This window comes from Athene noctua, chromosome Z (assembly GCF_965140245.1).
Source record: "Athene noctua chromosome Z, bAthNoc1.hap1.1, whole genome shotgun sequence".
Classification (NCBI taxonomy): domain Eukaryota; kingdom Metazoa; phylum Chordata; class Aves; order Strigiformes; family Strigidae; genus Athene; species Athene noctua.
The window spans coordinates 24,276,560-24,298,387 of NC_134077.1; the positions used below are offsets into that span (position 1 = coordinate 24,276,560).

The 21,828-nt window shown below is 36.2% G+C and overlaps 1 protein-coding gene across 2 annotated transcripts in view; it reads right to left on the minus strand.

Moving 5' to 3' along the window:
- Window positions 1-21,828, minus strand: part of ADAMTS6 (ADAM metallopeptidase with thrombospondin type 1 motif 6) — a 153,869-nt gene that overhangs the window by 74,748 nt on the left and 57,293 nt on the right. For both annotated transcript variants that reach the window (XM_074932526.1, XM_074932525.1), the window contains 2 exons: window positions 19,747-19,852; window positions 7,695-7,841 (listed from right to left, as the gene is read on the minus strand). In XM_074932526.1, coding sequence (XP_074788627.1) covers window positions 7,695-7,841; window positions 19,747-19,852 — 253 coding nt within the window. The remainder of the gene's footprint in view (window positions 1-7,694; window positions 7,842-19,746; window positions 19,853-21,828) is intronic.

Consider the following 21,828-nt stretch of genomic DNA (forward strand, 5'->3'; position numbering starts at 1 on the left):
CAAATACAATCTGATTTTTTCTGCACTGTCTGGACCAAACTGCATATAGGAACTTTGCTTAAACAAGCAGTGGGAAGTTTAGCATTTGACATCAGCCTGAGCTAGCATTTCATATGATGGAAACATTTCCATAGATTCCAATAGTGCAGAGTTTGGTCTGTTAACTATGAAGCTGTAAACTGACAGCCAAGGGCACAGCATTTAAAAACCCTCATTACCTTCTGTGACTCTCTCCGTAGGTATATGTACCCCATTATGAAACCGATTACAGAATCACATTGAAATCTCAAAGTCATTGTAAATTAAAGTCTATACCTACTCTACAAGACATATAATTGTAGAAATGTAAAGTCAAAATCCTTGTAGTAAATACAAAAATATGCTGCTTCTGCTCTAATGATAGGATTTGCACCGTAATAAAATCTTGTTGTAGCAGTAATGAAGCAAGAAATTAACACTAAGCAATCGTTTGCTTACTAGCTACATTACATCACCAGCTCTCAGACTGAAAATTTGTTTCTCTTTCCTTCTGCTTCAGTTCTATTATTTCTCTCAATTAGTCAAACAAAATTGACACATTTTACAAATTTAGTGTAAGAACGTCATACTGTACTGTGTAACTGGAGTGTTTTGGAAAAGAAATAGCATGTGTTATAAAACCAGGGACTTTCCACTGGTAATGAAAGGCCTCATCAAACCTCTGCAAAGGATGAATACAGGCTGAGGACCAATACAGGCTGAGGACCATACAACCTTTCCAGCCACCTTCTACTGGACTCAGGAATGGTGTCACACTCTTGATTCTATGTCCTTGTTCTCCCTTTCTCTTTGCTCTATCAAAGCAAAACCCAGACATTTGAGAAAAAAAAAAATCTTCTAAATCTAGAGTAATGAACAAAAAGGGTGCAAGAATAATGGTGTCAGAGACACTTTATAAACAGACACCTAATACTTATTATCAATCAGGCCTACAAAAGTGCAAAGTCTTTTGTGTAGATGCAAAAAAGATAATGAAGGAAAAGAACACTCAAACACATTCATCTCTGCTATCTTAGAAAACTTCTGCTCACAATCGCTTTTGTGTTTTGTGATTCTATCTTCTAGAGAAAGCATATACAAAGTCTAAGCCTACAGGATATACCTCCAGAGCATACACATTTTCGAACAGGAAGCAGACAAATCTTTAGTATCTGCAATAGAAATAACATGATCTCAAACTCATCCTTACATTCTATTTACTCCACTACTATGATCTACTACTATGATTCAAAGACTTTCTCATTTTCTAGATTATTTTAATGAGGTTTTATGGGACATAGTGGGGCTGGCTTCAATTACAAAATAGCTAAGCTTGACATCATTTCATCCCAGTATTCCAATGTAGCGTCTCAAGAGGTCTTTGTAAAGCACTCTATAATATCATTTTAAACATTGTTTTGTACTTCAATGTCACCGGATAGCAAATTAATCTTCTGTCTGGAAAGATATCAAGGATACTAGAGCATTCTCTGAAAGACTAAGATCTTGGACATGCTATCACTGCTAACTGCTTGATCAAAATAACAGCAACCAGGGATTCAATGTTACAATCTTTACAGCCTGAACAATGTACAACTGAGGATCATCACCTCTGTACAAACATCACTGTTGTATCCAAGTCCAATAAAGCGAAAAAGCAAAAACCATGGATGTAGACCCTTCAGGGTTCATGCTCCTGCTACAGTCCCTATTGCCAAACATCTCAAAAACATACACAGTACAACACAACTCCTTCAAGGGTTGAAGATAAAATCCCAGAACACTGGCACTGAAAATAGGTTTTGAATGTTACAGAACTGGCTCATTTGTGATCATGATACAAGCTATGATTAACAAACATAATTTAAATGTATTATAAATATTTGTAATTATTTGATATAGCTAAACAATCATATACATAAATATATGGATAGGATACAGTATTTTGTTACCAAATTACCCATAAAAATATGGAAGAAATTAGTAAATTTTATTGACTATAAACACGGTGTACTGTATACATATACGTACATAGGAAAACATGAATTATTTACAGCCTACATATAACATTTGGCTCCTAACAGAATCTTTACTTCAGATTTATTACATACTTTTCCTTAGTAAAAACTGATTTTCAGAGAGCACTAGGATATATTTCTGTACAGGTTACAAAGCTCCTTAACTTGATATTAATGAATAAACTCTGCAGATTGCTCAACAGACTACAGATAATAACATAAATATTTGCAGGATTATGGCATAAGTAATGGGAGTGTTATTTGGAGTGCTAGTTTAAAATTAAAATGAACCAGAATTACTAAATGAAAAGACTATTGAATGTTACAAACATTCAGATAATCATGTGGATCTACCACTCGCTCTCATGATAAATTCTACTCCTTTCCAATCCTTTCTGCAAGCTGGCTATCTATCGGTTACTTAATTCATAGCAAAGACTTTCTAATTTTGCACAGTCCTTTCATAATAATTTTTGTTTTGCTTGGTAGTAGATAATTTGCTATTTCTTTAGCATATACTTTCCTCCACAACATAGTCTGTGTTCCAAAGCAGTCTTTTATTCATCTGAATGGTTATTTAGCAGCCATGTTAGGAAAAAATCTATTGGTCCATCTATCAAAATCATCCACCTACCAACATCTACGGGTATCTGCCTTGAGAGTTTGGGAGATACTAAGCTATAAAAAATTGGGCCAATTTGCTGTTCTGTATTTATTTCATGAAACATTCTCAATAAGAAGTTAACGGGAATCTGCTGCTCAGTCTGCCCTTTACAATTTCTTTAAATTTAAATAACCCAAGAAGTAGAGAAAGAGTGATACTTGCAAATTCAACACTCAGAAACATATTGCCAGCCCATGATTATAGAAACTGGCTTTTTGTTGGTTGTGTCTTTGTTTTGTTTTTTTTTTTTATTTTGGTGTGGTTTTTTTACTGAATAATCTTTTAAACAAAACAAGACTTCTAAAGTTTCAAAAATCTACAGTAATTGGGGACATACGTATGTCCAAGATTATTTGGTAGATGTCTGGGCCCAAACACTGGATGATTTTTTATATTGTCTACATGGGCTTGCTTGGACCAAGGTAGTTTGGACTCCCTTCCAGAGTTAGAAAGGTGTAGTCTCAGATCTAAATCCTGCTGCATGGCAATGCTAGAGGTTGTCCAAGAATTTCCTGTGACAGACCATAATTATTCAAATAGTTTAAAGACTCTTAGTTCTTCTCCCTTCATCTTCAAAGGACAATTCTGCCTTTGAAAGAGAGTTGACCATCTGGTGGCTTCTAAGACCTTCTCTTATCTGATACTGACAAGATTAGTCAACTATAATTCCAGAAATCACCCAGATTTTGTTATTATGAAACATAAAAGTAACTGAATAAAGAATTAGCAACTGAATAAGCATAAAGTTCCTTTCTGCATGGCTGTATAGGTGCGTTGTATAAATATATGCTGGATATAATGAAACTTTCACGTTATATATATTTTATATATATATATATATATACACACACACACTGCATATGATGAAATTTATACTCATTGGGTTTCAGTCACAAACAGTATTTTTAGGCTTGGTTCATTTCTCCTATAAACAGATATTAAGGGTTTCTACTCCTCTCACAGGAATCTCTGTTCTCTGACACTGCTCTCCAATCCTCCAATTCTCAGTATTTCTCTATTTAATTCCATTAAAGTTTAGTGAAATTTTAAGCCATTGTAAAGCACTCATGGACAATTCAGTTGATAAACTGAATCCAGTCAATCTTTCACTCTAACATAAAGCTTGACAGACAACAGCCGTTACATGCTAGAAGGAATGTTTTCCCCATGACAAAAATACTTTCTTTGGCCATTTCAGACCCTGTGCTGCCTGGCCACTCTTCTTGAGATTTTTGATAGATCTATTAACAATACATGGCTTTGCTTTGTCTTATTGCCATCCTTTGAGCCATATTCATCCTCTACTTGGCCATACCGCAAAATAAACTGCTTTCCCAACTAGTGCCTGACTGATCTGATACCTTGCAAGTGATATTTAATGGCTATTCCTCAGCAGCCTCAATCTGGAAAATGTGTTTCTAGGTGTAGTTTTAAGAAAGTCGAGGAAGAGAAGGATGAAGATAAGGTTCTACTTTGAGTGTCATCAGAACAACTTCTATTTCAAAATGCTTCTGCCTTATGATAAAGAGCAATGTGGTATCTACACTACAAAGTGGCACACAATGCAAAACTGCTGTAGCAAGAGGTGACCCAGACTAGTAATCCAGTAAATCCACATTAATCTACCTTGCCATATAATACTGTGAACATGTAATGAGCTTAGTGAAATTCATTCCAGCTGCACTACCCTGGTGCCATGACAGCCTGTATCCAGATCCAAGCCAATCTAAAATGTGTTGTGGTATGTCATACAGATTTACGGCCTCGGGTTTCTGCTTGGATATCTGCATTTCATCCCATCGTGTTCTTTTTTGTTAGATGTAGCTAAATGAATCCTGAACTAGTCATACCGATTCAGCACAGAAAAAACTCACTTGTCTTCTTTGTAGTCTACTGGATCCTAACCCAGCTGTCTTTCTATTCTTAAGGAAAAATGGAAAGAAAGGGGGCAGTCTAATCTATCTGGAGACACAGATGACAACAGCTTGAGGCTTTGCCTCTCAAGCTCTAACCTCACCTGTTGCTATTAGGAAGAAGTATTAAAAAAAAGAGAAGCATTTTTCATGACTGGATGCAGACTGTTCTGCTCTTGTAAGAGCAGCCAGGGAATTGCTACCACATGAAACTTTGCTATTTTTCTTTGCTTCCTGCTCACTGATCATTACCTGCAACAGAGAAGTATCTCCTCTTAAAGCTGTTCTGCCTTAAGAAAAGGTGTGAATGGGTAAAAAGAAGTGATCTAGGAAGCTGTCCTGCATTTACCTGTTCTATCTCAACCGTTTCCTGATGTCATTGAGGAGATGACATGAAAAGCTGGGGAGAAAACTAGAAGCTGGAGAAAAAATCTAGTTTTACAGACTACTCTATGAAATAATAATACAACTATTTTAAGAAAAACTTATCAATTCATTTACAGGATATTAGAACCACGAACAGTAAGAAGCATAGATTTATAACAAACAGATCATGTTTGGGAAATCTGACATTTTTAAAAATAGCTTGCAAAATTACTGGATGAAGGAGAAGTTATCTTTGGCTCTTAGTACGTTATTTAACACAGTACCCTATACAATTGGAAAATCTATTCATAATTGCAATGCATAAAATAATGTTTATCCAAGGTAGTTTTGAAAAAAAATAACATCTACTTTCTGGGTTACAAAAATAGAGCTAAAATATTATGAAAGATAATTTATTATTGAAACTGTACATGTAGATTTTTTTTACTTTCGCTCAGATATCTTCAGTTATGGTTTTTTTATGAAATTCACAGATGGTAGTAATTCGAGTAGAGTTGCAAACACCAGCAATGACAGAGAAGTATCTCAAAAAACATGAGGAGATTAGAACTATGGAAACAGTCTCACCAGAGTACTATTCTGGCTTTATGATAATATAACTACAAGTTCACTGGCATCCCACAGACTTAAAAGTGAAACCTAACAGTGAATCAAACCTAGGGAATGGAAAAGTATAATGGAGATGCTAACAGTACATAATAAAATAAATTTTAAAATTAAACATAAAATAGAAAGGCACAATCTAAACATTTTTAACTGGCAGTAAAAATTTCAAAGATCACTGCATATGTATCAAGTACAGAAACAAGAACGTTTGCTCAGGATGGAATTTAGAACTGTGCGAGAACATTATCAACAAATGTTCAGCTCTATCACATTTGCAGCATAACACAAGCCACAGAATTTTACCACCTTTCTTCCTCTACGCCCATAAATAAGAAATTACTTCTTAGCTATCTGTTGAAATATGTCTTCATCAATAGAAAACTTACTGTCGGGACAATTAGGGGATCAAAATGGAGTTCGGAGGAGAACAACAAATAGATATAAACGAGACAGAAAACAGTAGAATGGTAATGGTAAGAAACAAATTGCCAGATGTTACAAGGAAATACCTGAACTGTAAGCTTACAGTCAGAATTGCTAAACTGCGAAATCATCTCTCAGAAAAGATGTGACAACTGTATTCTTTGTCATAGTTAGAGTTTAGCTGGATGACATATTAGAAAGACTACTAACAGGAACAGTGTTGAATTAACAGAAATTTTTGGTAATGATAAACAAAACTACCCTGTATAATCTTTTTATATTGGTAGGGCTAAATGAATACACATATATCTCTCCTGAGAAAACCCAATTTATATTGTGAGAAACCTGTATCACATATATATGTAAGGATGACTTATTCAGTGTGCTTTAGTTTAAACACTCATCTTAAATGTTCCAATACATAAAACTGGGTGGGTGCACAGTTCAGTGGGGTGATGCAAAATGTCTTAATTTGATACAGTAACTGAAGACTTTTTTTATCTCTGAACAGCACTACATTAAACATCTGTCTCTGTCCAATGACTGTACAGGGAACTCAAACACCTCTTTGGACCAATTCAGTGATCCTCTAAATGTGTGGGAAGCTACATTTGAACCAACCTAAAGAAAATTTATGAGTTGGACAGGTTCCTTCGGGTAAGATCCAGAATATAGCACCTTATTCTGAGGTTAGATCCCTGAAAGAGGAGAAGCTCATTTTGTTCTTAGTAGTCTCATGGCTAGATGACTTGACTGGTTTAGTCAAGTTTAAGTCTGGTTTAAGTCTATCTCCTAAAATACAGTAAGCGTCTGAATTACTGAACAACCTTACCACATAAAGGAATGATTGCACTGGTGGCAGTGAACCCAACAACCAACTGCCATTTGCTCCCATAAAGGCCATCTTATGCCATGTTAAAAAATCCTGCTATTAATCTGTTCTCAGTGAACTCACAGTTCTGTGTTTGTCTTCCACAATTTAAAACACATACAAAGGTTCATTATGCATCATATATACCAATGTGTACATTGATAGGAGCACATTTTTGAGAGTAATGTATTTTGATTTTAGTTTTTTTCATACAGAAGTAAAATTTCAGGTAGCAATCTGCTTCTGGATAAATATGACCACAGTACAGGTTAGCACAATTTTATGGTATTAATATAAAGATCTATTCCATCCTGTCCTATCATCTTTATATTCTCATCAATGGTACCAAAGAACATTGACAGATTAGAACCCGCAAGACTACATTAAAAAATGTGGAGAATGAAATGTAGAAGGAACAGGACTACAACCTTGTTCCCTTCATCAGATTCCCTCACGTTATTCAAGTATTAAAAAAAAACCCTTCCCGTCTTCATAGACAAATTCTACCCATCTCTATTTCTTACTCTCAGATTAATGAAGTAATGAGATATGATCACCACTTCAAAATGTTTTGAATAGATTAAAAATGAGAACTATATATTGGGGAATGGAGCAGAAGCTTTTGCCATTACACAGAAAAAGTGCTCTACAAAATAAAAATGTTAAGTGATGTGCTATATTTCTGTCCATTCTAAAAATGCAAGCCATCAGAACAGATCACTGTATCTCTACTACCTATCCTGAAAGGTGTCATTTTTTAGAAAACTCAGGATTTTTCTTGAGAGTTTACTTACTCTAAAAAACTGGTGATGTAATCCCGACTGCAGGCTGACCAAGAGAAAGGGTTGGTGTTTGCTGTAATATGAGCTGCCATTAGCTTTGCTGCTTCGTGACCTTTGGTCCCACAGGAATTTCCAATTCCATCATGATTCATACCAAAACTGCCCAAAAGAGGAGGAGAGAAACAGCCCATTACTTTTCTTCAGAATCAGACATCTCTTAAAATTTAATGTCACCTTTACAGAAATCATGTTGGACCTATTAAGTGGAGAACAGGATGTAAGTTCTGTTCAAAATACTGGACAATCACATATCTTTCTTTTCTCCCACAAACTTTTGAAAGTATTTTACTTATTTTCTAGAGTTTTTAAAGAAAACTTAACAATCTTCTTGCAAGATAAATACAGAGCACTCAGTCCTCATTTGGTATTGTACCTGGATAAGGAGTATATATTGTGGCCCTGATACTTGGATTAGTAAACAAGGACTGAGAATAGATGGTGTTGCTGTAACAGTACAGTACAGGCACACAGCAGCCAATGATAATTCAAGCAGAACATGGTTTCTGCAATTCCCAGGGCCATGCTGTATGCATCCCTCTGTGTATCCACTCCCAGAGTGACTTGGAGCCCTTCTACTAGAGCTCTGCTTTGTCACAGAATGTCAGAATGAAGAATAATAATCAGCAGAAAATACAGTAAGAAACCTCTGGGTGGCACTTGGCCAACAGAGATTTCCAGGCAACAAATTAACTTTAAGCAAAGATGATACGACTTTGGAAAAAGACATATGGCAGAAGAACCCTTATGTCTTAGAAATCCTATGCTACTGAAATACATCCTTAGAGCTACAGATTGTCAACATAATCATCAAATTAAAACTAGAAGTAAATTCACTGAGCATCTATTTGAAAAGAGTTTCATTATAGAATATCTTCAGTTAAAATATTACTGTTAGTCCTGAACGATCAACAACATATTCCTAACAGGTCCGACACAAATGAAGCACCTGAACAGGATATTTCTTCATAGTAAACACTTTTCTAAAATTCCATTTTCTTAGCTTGTCTTTGATTAATTTCCAATCAACCACTTGGGGGAAAAAACTTACTTATTAAATATTAACCTTTGGTAAAAGTCATTCCTTCTTCCCTAACATGGCACAGGGCTAGTGAAATCAGAGGGACAGGTAGTGAGACACACAGGAGCCTCCCTGACCAGGAGACATAGAAGTAGTTCAAAGGAAAGTCAAAACTGAGCTTCTGCATACCCAGAGCAGCATAACTGTCACTTCCTGGTATATCATACAAAAGGGTCAGTCTTTGGAGCCTTCTGTATTGCAAATGCTAGTAAGACTGACTCCCTGACTCCTTACTCATCATTCAGGAACACGTATGTGTTCAGGCACTCTGTTCTGACTTTCTAGAAACTTTTAGCAGTGACTGACAGAAGATACAAACAGTAGTAGATTAGAGGCTGTCCATTTATCTACTGACAATGCCACTTCATACCAGTTCATGCCACTTTCTTTACTGAAAACGGCAATAGTGGCGTTATATTAACCTGGACATATTGCTCCAGAATATGGTATAAAAATATAAGATCTTTATGCCACTCTGCACTTCAATACACTGGGTACTGTTTCACCTCCTCAGCTGATCATAACAACCTACAAGCACAAGATATAGCTAACCATTCCTCCCAAATCCTATTAATTGCAAGGATATATAAAAAGGAACATCAGTGAATGATGGATGTTTCCTACATGATGGGGAAGGACTTTATCATCAAAAAAGTATCACTTTCTTGCCTATGAGATGTCTCCCCAAATAATACCTAGTCTGTAGCAATGCCTACATGTATCTAGTTCAGTGTATATCTCATAAATGCAGAAAGCCATATACTATATTATATATGGGCAAGGTCTGACTGACAAATTATTATAGCATCAAATAAAGAATCCCCTCACATATGAAAATAAGGCTTTAAAAATAACTAATCTCAGCAACGTATGTATTATAATGAAACTTTCGGACCAGTGTTATTATCAGTCTTCAATACTGATATATATATTTTAGAGGGAAGAACTTAAGATGCCCAATGTAACAAACTGAACCAGAATTCTACATTGAAAACTGTGCTTTTTGAGCTAATTCTCAACTGCCATCATTTCCTAGAATCAGGGGTACTTCAAATAGAAACATTTCCTTTTGAATTGTCTCTACAATTTCTCAAAATAGAAAGACTGGTTTTAGTAATCTCTATGACTGACTCCTTCATAGAAATGGCCATTTGGGTATATGGAAAGAAAGAGTTGAATTGGATCATGCTGACTATATCTGATATTCAGCTTATCCCTGGTTAATGTATTCCATTTGTCAAAGAAATGACAAACTTCAACTACCTGGGAAATGAAATTTGTACCTTTTGGACCTATAAAAAGAACAAACTCTGCAGTTTAATAGCTTTCCTTCCTCTAACAGCTCTCCTCATGAAAAATATGATGTTGCTGATGGTGGCAGTGGTATGCCTGATAAAAAGCATGTCTGTGAATGGAAGCTGTGATTCCTGATGCACACAGGAACTCAATGCTTTTCCATGAGCAGATGGTTTTCTCATGTTTTATAAATACTCATTCATCTATATCATCTATTCCCTTCCAAGAAGGCTCTTCTGCTTGACCTCACTTCTGAGTATAGGAGGAAACTAATCATTAGGTGCAGCTAATTCTTTCTGATGCTTCAAAAGGAGTTTTGCAATTACTGTCATCTATTTTCCAGGATGGCAGTGGCAGCATGCCATTACAGCCCAGTAATTTGCATTCCTATGGCCAGGTCTGCAGATGAAATCACAATTCTGTCCGAAGTACCAGTTTTATTTCCATCGGAACACACTGGTTATAGTTAGCCATCATTACATTAAAGCTATGTCTTTTACAAAAGCATGTTTGCAGTTAGGTTGGGGTTGGAAGGCATGGAAGAAAGGAAGGAACATAAAATACTCTTTATGGAGCACTGTTATAATTTACCTACCTTTTTCAAGCTAACAGATGCAGACTATATTTCTTACACTGGCTTAAAAAGCCTGTCTAAAACTACAAGTAAAATTTTGTCTAGAAAGAACAGCCAGATGCACAATGAAGAATGAAAAGTCTTCTCAGGTGACACAGGACTCCTATGAAATTACCTTTCCATCTCAAGGAAAGATATTTAACCCAGCAGCTCTTTCTTTTCAAGCATTATGGCTCCTCTTTTCCCAAGCGAGCCCCTGTATCACATTTAAGAACCATGCAAGCAGCATCATAATTGAAACTCTTCTGTAATTTCTCTATATACTACTTAGAACATAATAAGAAAGCAGCACATCTGACCAGTGCTCTGTGCCTGTTTCATTCACTACAATCTGTAATGGAAAAAATTCTTTTTATCCTGCCAATCTGTTTCTCCTTTTATCAGAAAAAAATTATCTGAGGCAAATTACCTGTAATATACATCCAACTTAACATCCAACCTAAAAAAAAAAAAATCACAGGGGAGATAACCAGTCTCAACTGCACTGAATAAAACAGCAGTAGATAACCAGTGACCCTGGGGTATAAAGCAGAGAGAAGGATGGAAATGTAAACTTCTTGTCTACATCTTGTGAAGGAAAAATACTGCAGGTCCCTACAACTTCATCTGTATTTAAGATGAGGTTACACTATGATGGCAATGATTGTCAAAACACTTATTGCTGATGTATCTGAAATGACAGCAGTTACTTTTGTGAGACAACCAGGATGCTTCTGTTCTGATTTAATACTGAAACACAAGATTCAGAGAAGACAGAGCCAAACCAATCTGAATACTCTTCAGTACTGTTCACTGATGTTTATTTTCTGTACTATGTACCTTTCTAGCACTGAAGTTCTCAAAGGTGTTACTTAAGTGAACTGCTTTTTCTCCTTCGCTATGAATTATCTCTGCTTTCCAACTGTAGTACCAATGACCTGGATATCAAACCACTTCCTAGCTTTCTTAGGGTTTGGAGTGTTTGGGAGTGCAGAGAACACTGTTTCTTTTCTCTACATACAACAGGGTATGTTAATTTTTTAGTCACTTACCGATTCATGAGTTACATTATCTGACAATTATTTTAAAGCAGTGGCTCTTACTTTGTCAACATTTAACAGTGTAAGGAAGCTTACTGAGAGACTGAGAATCTGGAGTCAGGTGAGGCAACAAAGTTGCAGGAACACAAGCAAGAGAAATACCGTAAAATCAAGTACTTGATATTCTTGTCCATTATCTGAGCTGCATAACTACATGTAACTCTTAGGAAAAATAAACCTTTCTTTCTAAGACATCAAAGAAACCTTAAGAAGTTTTCTACTAGTATTTATTTACACTAGGAGAGACAAAATAAACATATATACTAAGAGTTAAATGGGTCGTTTTCAGGCTAGGTATCTTGATCCAGGTATATTGCTAGAATTTCCTCCAGTGCCTCAGCATGTCAGACACACTGCTCTCCCAACATTTATGGGGAATGAAGCAAAGGGCAGGGAAGGGTCATAAAGTGCACCAGTGAAGAATATTTCAAAAATTTCTAACAGTGAATATCTACTAAGTGAAAAGATGGAAGGCATGCATGAACAAATATTCTTGTATTAGATATAACACCTAAAGGGTGAATTATAATTTCCTTGTAAAAACTGCCAGTTCATTTTATTAGATGCCAGCTTTTTCATAAACTTCGTATTAATTAATTTTGTAGTATATTGTACTTATTTCCATACTTATTAAAAAGGTGTTGAAAAAATAAGAAAATTGGAAGCTTCCTTATATCTGTAAGTGTTGCCATAGCTTTAAATTGCCTTTTCTTAGTGACATTAGAACATACAGAAGAGGGAAGAAAGGGAAAAGCAGCATATTATTTTGTTCAACAAAAACTGCATGAATGTGAACATAACCTATTATTAAAGATTAAAAGATAATTTTTCCCCCCCTACAATATCAGAGCTATGAACTACATATAACAAAACACAACAACTGTGTGGACATACATGATAATTTTAACTGTTCTCATGTGTACTAGCAGTGAAATATCTGCCAATTAATACAATGTTATGGTAAATTTTTTGAGAAGATAAAATCTTCATATTTTATGGTTTTATAATAATGGAAGGTCATCATTTTTTTAGTTTTTTTAACCATATGCCCCATACCATGTCATAAAACAAAGTTCTCCCCTTTCTCTGTAGCCCTCCATGTATTCCTAGCCAATGTTATGAAAGTATTGCTTATAGATTCATAACAGAATGCTAACTGCAACTCACCCTTAAATGACATTACATATGAAAGAAAAAAAAAAATAGGATGGTCTTGAAAAATCAGTTTATTTTAATTTAGGATCACAAATGTTGACAGCATTTATTGAAACTACCTGATATTGTATCGTTCCCCTGAATGGAGAAATCAAGGTAGGTTAGTTACTTGGCCTTACATTTCCATGTCTTAATGTGGATTTTAACCTTAACTGTTGCTTTTCCTGCATTTAGAGATAATTATATGGTTTGCAGCATCCCTTACCCTTTATGCTGAACTAATGCAGAATTTAAAACTTTTACTTTGGTGAAACATATTACTTCCCTGAAAATCTGGGAAACAAACTAACTGAAAAATGGTAGCTTTGTAAAAAGCATACTTGCTATGAAATTAAACATAATTTTAGCATATCTTTAACATAACATTTTTTCCATTTACTTCCTAGGCATCATTTTCTGAGTTATGGCTGATGATCAAACACCCCATCAAATACAATTTCTATATATTAGCATAATTTAGTATTAAGTAACATATGTAGTTCTTAAAAGCACAGCAAATTCTAATTTACTAAAAAAATGCAGCTTATTCAGAAATCTGAACTTTGTTATGGTGAAATTACTTCTATGAGAATATTAGAAAAAGTAGAACACAAACTTCTCCTCCAGGTTTACACTGCTATAGCTATCTGGCTTTCATGCTACTAGAGTAACAAAGTACGGTGTGTGAGCCACACAAAGCCAGAGAATGAATGCATCATGTCTCCACACAGTAGGTCAAAGTGGGTAATCAGGAAGCAAACTTGTGAGCTCAGATTTCCTTGAAAATTCATGATGCCCTGAAGGTTACAATAAACTTCTTCACATCCATTTATTATTCGTAGACTTTTCGTAAGATCTGTGAAGTGTTATTACATTCTTTTTCCTTGATTAGAATGCTTTCATGTTAGACAAATTATTTTAGTATTGTAAATCCTAAACTTCAAATAATATTTCACAGATATTTAGACACAAGCCCTTTTCATATTGTAAATATGCCACAGAAACCAGAATAATTTTTCTAGACTGATGTTTTATAGAATCATACAATGATTTGTATTGGAAGGGACCTTAAAAGATCATGCAGTTTCAACCATACTCCCACGGGCAGGGACACCTTCCACTAGCCCAGGTTGCTCAAAGCCCCGTCCAGCCTGGCCTTGGACACCGCCAGGGAGGGGCCAGCCACAAACTCTCTAGGTAACCTGTTCCAGTGCCTCACCACCCTCACAGCAAAGGATTTCTTTCTAACATCTAATCTAAACCTGCCCTCTTTCAGTTTAAAACCCTTTATTCTATTGCTACACTCCCTGATAAAGAGTCCCTCGCCAGCTTTCCTGTTAGGTGGCCTTTAAGTACTGGAAGGCTACTATAAGGTCTCCTCAGAGCCTTCTCTTCTCCAGGCTGAACAACCCCAACTCTCTCAGCCTGTCCTCATAAGGGAGGTGCTCCAGCTCCCAATCATCTTCATGGCCTCCTCTTGACCTGCTCCAACAGGTCCATGTCTTTCTTACACTGGGGGCCCCAGAGCTGAGCACTGCACTGTAGGTCGGGTCTCAGTAGAGCAGAGGGGCAGAATCCCCTCCCTCAACCTGCTGGTCACACTGCTCTCGATGCAGACCAGGATATGGTTAGCTTTCTGGGCTGCAAGCACACATTGCTGGCTCATAGTCAATTTTTTATCCACCAGTACCCCCAAGTCCTTCTCTGCAGGGCTGCTCTCAATCCACTCATCACCCAGCCTGTATTTGTGCTTGGGATTGCCCCAACCCAGGCGCATGACTTTGCACTTGGCCTTATTAAACCATGAGGTTTGCATGGGCCCACCTCTAAAGCCTGTCCAAGTCCCTCTGGATGCCATCCCTTCCCTCCAGCATGTCAACCCCACCACACAGCTTGGTGTCGTTGGCAAACTCGCGGAGGGTGCACTCGATCCCACTGTCCATGTCGCCAACAAAGATGTTAAAACAGAACTGGTCCCAACACCAGCACCTGAGGAACACCACTCGTCACTGCTCTCCACTTGGACATCAAGCCACTGACCGGAACGCTTTCGAGTGCGACCATCCAGCCAGTTCCTTATCCGCTGAGTGGTCCATCCATCAAATCCATGTCTCTCCAATTTAAAGACAGGGATGTCATGCAGGACAGCATCACATACTTTGCAGTGTCTATGACATCTCATTTTATATGCACAAAACATCATTACAAATGATGCCCCAATGAAGACTTTTTCTGTAGAAGTTGCATGCTTCTATACCTGCGATGTTACAAAGGCAGACATAAAACCATTTTCTTGTAACAAAAAAGATTGAGGCGGGGGGGGGGGGGGGGGGGAAGGGAGAAGAGAGCACGAATGTGATTACGGTCTTATGTGGCTTGTTCAGCCAAAAACTGGACATGCTTTGTTTTGTTGTGGTTTTTTTTAACCAAAAAAGTTACTTTAGACAGTTTATGTCCCTAAAAATTTAAAGCATCATTTTTAGTCAGTCCTAGGCATCTAGCAGGACCCAAGGCATCTAGTAGGGACAAGTTTTAACTTGTTCTGGCTGGTCTTGAGATGTTCATACATTGTGGACTTGAGATGGTCTGTCAGCCCTGCTATAGTTGAAGACATCATCATCATCATAGATGAAGCAGTGATGACAGCATCAACTGGAGATCTGTTCATGGGACAGCTGGTGGTGTTAGTACAATTCATCCTAGTTGTGTTTCAACTGTTTTAGAAAGCTATTTTGAAGTTTGGTATATGTGTCCCTATTAGCTCAGATCGGAGTATTTTCCTTCTAGTTGTACAACACATACATTCCTTGACATGTATTTCTTCTAGAAAACATCTCACTCAAACTCGGGACTTATAATGCAGCTGAAATTTGACTGATCAAACATGAAGCTCACTGATCACTGAAGAATGAGAAAAAGACAACCAGCTTCTGAAAGTACTTCTAGGATTTCCTAGACTAGAACTTTCTACTTCAGCACTGAAGACCAACTTTCTTATATTTGAGGAGGAGTATTTATGTGATTTTTCTACTTTGCATCCTGACTAAAAGAAGTGCTAGAATTGCGAGCACATTTTAGCTGTATAAACTAATTCAGAACTAAAGCTTAGAAATATTATTGTTGTTCTTCATCTTGAAGACAATTTACTCCATTAGAATATAATCTATCTTAATAGTTCTTACACATTTTTTCACCAAGATATGACTGCTGGACTCCTCTGAATTTCAACAGATTACACCTTTTGTAAGTCAAGACAATTCTGACTTTCCAGAAATTAGTTTAGCCACCAGCCTCTTCTTCTTGCTCCTTCTCTGCAGCCCTCAACAGCTGTCCATCATTAGTAAATTATTTTCTTACTCCCAAGTTTTATGGGCAGCTCTGTTTTAAGCCTAGTCCACTATCCTCATGTTTTGACATTTTTCCCCCCTTCTATTTTATTTGTTCTTTTTCACCTTGTTATTTAGTTTCCAGATCTCAGCTAACACTATAGGACTGCAATAATGAATGGCACAATGCCTTTCTTTTAAAGATATATCCCTTCCAGTGGAACCTGAAATTCCTTATCAGTTCAACTAAGCACCCTGTACAGCATGCGTGGGGCAATCCAGGCATTTTAGAAAGTATCCAAATTAAAAAAGCATAGAACAGAAAGACCCTAACTCAGCTAGTAGGGAAATAGAAAATGGGACTCAATCTTAAATCTTACAACTTGTCTGAGCATATTTGAGCCTGCAAATAGTTTCTTTCTTCACTAAGAAGTCAAACTCCACTTGACAGTGCAGGAGATACACACTCAATTCTCACTCCTACCATGAGAAGTCACTAGTTGTGATTTTCTGCTTACCAGAAATCATAAGCAATTCTTCAGGGGAAATATATAATGGTAGGGAAGTAAACATTCTGTAAGTCAAGCACCATAAGTCAAATTTCTAGAGACACTATTCTGAAGGGTAAAGGGCCCACTCTAAATTTTATCTGATTCACAGAAGTATTAAGAGTAATACAAGGCTGTTCTCAGAACCATGCATAAGGAGAAACAACTACAAAACTGTTAATCTTATCACCATTCTTTATGACCTCAAGAAACAAACACAGAGTTAATCACAGTGCACAGTCATCTTCAATACAACAGCTGGTAATGAGTCTCAACTGCACACAGCTTATCTGCACCAAAACTGGGTTATACATATATAAAAACTACAAGTGGTACGGAACAGAAGTCAAAATAATATTTTTTTTAGTACTTATAAATATTTAATAAAAAGTGTAACTGGCCATAATAATCACACTCACATTCTCGGTCTCTTTAAGTCTTCAAAACTAAGTGGTTTTCTGGAGAATATTCTTCAACCAAATGGAAGTTACTTGGATCAATACAAGGTTAAATAAGTCAAATTTTAAATGTTATAATATACAGTAAGTCAGAATGAATAATCTAATAAATCTCCTCACTCTATAATTTAATAAGCCACTAGAAACTAGTAAGTTGAACCATACTTCCATCAGGGAATCTTACAAATTCAATTTTGGAGAAACTGTGGATAATCTATTAAAATATATGTATTATCCTTACCGTTCTCTTTTAATCACAAAAGAATTTTATTCCTCAGTTTAATATATTTTTTTTAAAACTCTGTATTCCATGGCAACTATATAATTAATAAGAACACGATCTTTTAAAGTGCAGATGCTCTCATTCTAATTTAATTCAGTGCTTTTTTGTTGTATGTCATATATTCAGTATAGACATGTCCCTCAAATGTTTCCAGTTTTAATTTGACGATGAAATCAGTTCCCTATTTCCCATGTTATGTCTGAATAAAAAAAAGCAATCATCATGGTAGAATCAAAGAGAAAAGTTTACAAGGCTCCCTGAAACAGTTATTTTACTCACATATGCAAGTACCTTCTAGTAGGTACTCGGAAGCAGGAAGCAGAGAGAAAATAACAACTTCCTTGATTTAGTCATAATTCAGTCACAGTGTGGGTGAATGGGAGGTAATGCATGGATAGCACAAAACTTTGTAAACCTTAAAGATTTTTTGCCCACATACACCTTCCAGCTTTTACTGAAGGCATCTACATGGTATGTTAATTTTTAACATCAAGCTTGCAATGTAACTGTCTTTAATCATTGTATATTGATTAGGTAAAGGAACACTATTTCTACTTTCTTGTCAAACCAGCATTTGACATGTCATGCCAGCTACAGGATGAGATGAAAGACTCAAAGAGCTGAGATTTCAGAATCTTAAAAGGTCTTACGTATAAAAAGGCAAAAATATGGAATGTAGAAAACACAGATGGTTAAAAAAATTCCTGTGATTACGAGATATATGCTATCGCCATATTTTCTCAATTTCTAATCAAAGTCCAAGCTCTTCAAATCTTGTCATCATGTCAGCTTTGCATGATAAAATAGCTGCATGTATTTAAATGATTTTCATGCATCTGTGGAATAACCTGCACAAAATATGCAGTTGTATCACATATGGATTAGAATGAAGATGTGCATTGGAAGATAGTTTACTTGTTTAAGTATGTGACAAATTCACAGTAAGGTCACCTGTTACTGTTAAGATGTTATTAACAAGAATTTCAGAACTAGTGTGATTTGGAGGAGCTCTTTCCTCAACACTGGAAATGTATTTTCCTTTACCCTTTTTCAACTCGTATAAGTGAAGGAAAAGAAGGAAGGAAATGAAGATGAGGAGAATTACATGTGTTTTAGTAAATTTTGTTCAGAACTTATACAATTGCTTTTTGGATTCTAAAACTGTTCTACTTCAGTGCAACTACAACATTTTTTTCATAGGTAATATAAATGAGACCATACTTGCCCAGTGATTATCTTGCATGATAGGTAGGCTAGAAATAACTGTTTACTTCCAACTCCTTTTTTTGATCAGCATATTGATAGCTTCCATTTCAGGCTGCATTGGAACTTTTAGCAGTTGCATCAGCTAATGACTGGAAAAACATGTCATCCATAACTCAGTGTTGGTCAACCCATGTAAACAAAGGAAACCCTTGACTCCTTTTAGAGTCATCACAATGTACTAACAATGCTGTCTTTTTGAAGGAAGACCTGAAATATTTCCAGACCAAACTCTAGCTAGATTTCATCAGTTTCATCATGCTTTTTAAAATGATATGCTGATGCTTAAAATGTAACAAGTGATGCTATGACTGTTCTATGACTGCTTTATATACTTCATGCTTGAGTGAAAGATGATTAAAAGTGTATGAATATTGACAAAAGAATCAATGTTTTAATTATAAATTAGTTTGATGATATGTTTCAAGTATAAATAGTTTGAACTGTATTTAAGACAAAGTAAGAAGCAAAAAAATTTCCTTTTAACTGGTTTTGTTTCATAAAGAAAGGTAGACAAAAGAAAGACGGGGAAAAAAAGAAAATTTTCAAAGCCAACTATTTAAAAATATGAAAGAGTAGGAAGGTTGCAAGCCAAATCTAAAAAGCACAGATTTAACTAGAATCTGAAATCAATGGGTAAACAATGAGTCTTCAGTTCTAAATTTAAAGCGTTGGTAATATATATTAAATAAAACGTACTGTCACTCATTAATACTATATACATAAACATGGAGCATCAGAATAGAGATGGTACAGCCATGCAGAAGCAAAAAAAAAAATCTGTTATTGAACTAATATTAAAAAGGTGACAAATTAAAACACATTATTTTTTTAAACTCACTCACTTGTGACCAATCTCATGTGCAATGGTAAAAGCTGAACCTAGGCCAATGTCTTCATTAATGCTGCAGCTCCTTTCAGGCTCACACATTCCAGCCACAGAGGCCAAGCCTGAATAAACAGAAGGAGACACAAAGGGTCATGCCAAGGTGTTTCAGTCTTAAAAGCCCTAGTTATAAATGCCTGGATTCTTTTTAATAACTTCTATGCACAGAAGGAACAGTTGGCAAAAGGTTAACTTTCTAGTCATTCGCAAAATCACTGGGGGGAATTTCACTTTGCCGGCTAGACATTAATATTTTTTGAACTGCAGTCAGTGCTGGAAAATGTCTAGACTAGGGGTTAGATTTATAAATTTTACTTCTGGTAACTTGGGACCACCTAGTAACTTGAGCCAGGAGAGGGAATTCAAGAAAGCATTTCTATTTTAACATTCTTGAGCCTCAAGAAAGCAAAATGTATCCACATTATTTTTCTAAAGAAATCTGTTTAAGTTTAGTGGGTTCATAAAAACATACAAGCAACTTTTTTAGCTATGGAAAGCCCCACATGGTACATTAAAAAAATTAAAAAAACAAAACTGAATGCATCAATGAAGAGAGAGGAGACATGTTAATAACAAGCATTCATTTAACCATGGAAACCTTTTCCATTTATCACCCATCATCTTCTGGAATTAAAACCTTACTTTATTACAAGCGCTTTTAAAAACTTTAGAGAGAGAAAGCCACTGGCATTTACAGAATATGTCTCTTCCGTATCTTGCACATTCTTCAGCAACAGACTATCAAACAAGTATTGCAGTCATAATTTAGTGCCTCTAAAGGAATTTCTAAACATCAGATTTATTTAATGTATCGCTCCCTAGAACTCTTATCGGAAAGAAGCATTAATCCTTCCTTTAAGGATATTACCTGCTCAGTTAACTACACTGTAACTGAAAAACAACTGGAAAAAAGTGTAACTTTGTTTGGGGAATGGGGGAAATGGGGCAGGGAGGGGAAGAATCAAAAAATCATGCTCTTTATATGAGCAGGCCCTTCAATTATTCTGTTTGGAGTAACAGTAAGCAAGTCATAAGGTGACAAGTGTTTCCTGGCTGTGTCCACGTCAGCCAGTAATTTGGAGCCGTAGGAGTGGATCAGAAGCATGAAGCAATGATATTGAGGCTCCTCACGTATCTTTCTATGTGGGTTGGACGCTCTATTTTGGACTAGTTTAACCCCATAGGCTGAACACACTCGCTACACTTGTGGTTTAAATCTTTCTAAAGGGAAAAAATATTACAGGTATCACAAGAATACAGCCCATGTAGTGATTTAGACCCTCATGTCTCCTGTAGGCACATACAGAGCATTTGGGGAGTATGTGTTCCGACTTAAGTTTTCTCCAAAACAGATCTAATTTGTACACATCAGAACTACTCTGATAATCAAACTGACACAGGCAAAATGTGACAATGTGAGTCTGTAGAATTTGCATCAAAACAGTACGACTACTACATCAGTGTAGAAACACCTACTGAGAACTGGATGAAATATCAGAAGAACAAAACTATTCATGTAGAAAAACCTTTGTACTTTTCACAGTGTGCAACCTGTAGAAAATACAATAATTACAGTTCACCTACACTATTCTGAGCAGGACATTCAGAAGACAACATGGCAGTACTTATATACCAACTGTCATGTTCCCCTGCAAAGCCCAACACATTTGACTGTTAAAGTCATCTCGATCTTCAGATCTTATAACTGAGTGCTTGCTCCAGTGATTTACAAGTCCAGATCAACATAATTCCATACCACGCCTGCAGAAAGTGACAGAGATCAAGTGAAGAACTCAGTCTAAGGCTCATATTTTAAAAAGGAGTTCTCCTTCACTGGAGCCACAGATGTGCTGCAAGACATCTGAGGTCTATCATTTCTAAGAGGTTCCATGAAAGATTCCTTCTTTTAAGAAACTAGAATAGAAGAGACATTTCTGTGCCACACAAAATCCTTTACTTTTGTTGCTTCCTAGAATACCAGGTTCAGGTTTCTTTTGACCTTCTGAGACCTCTCCAAGAGGTTTTGTTCACAGACTCCTTA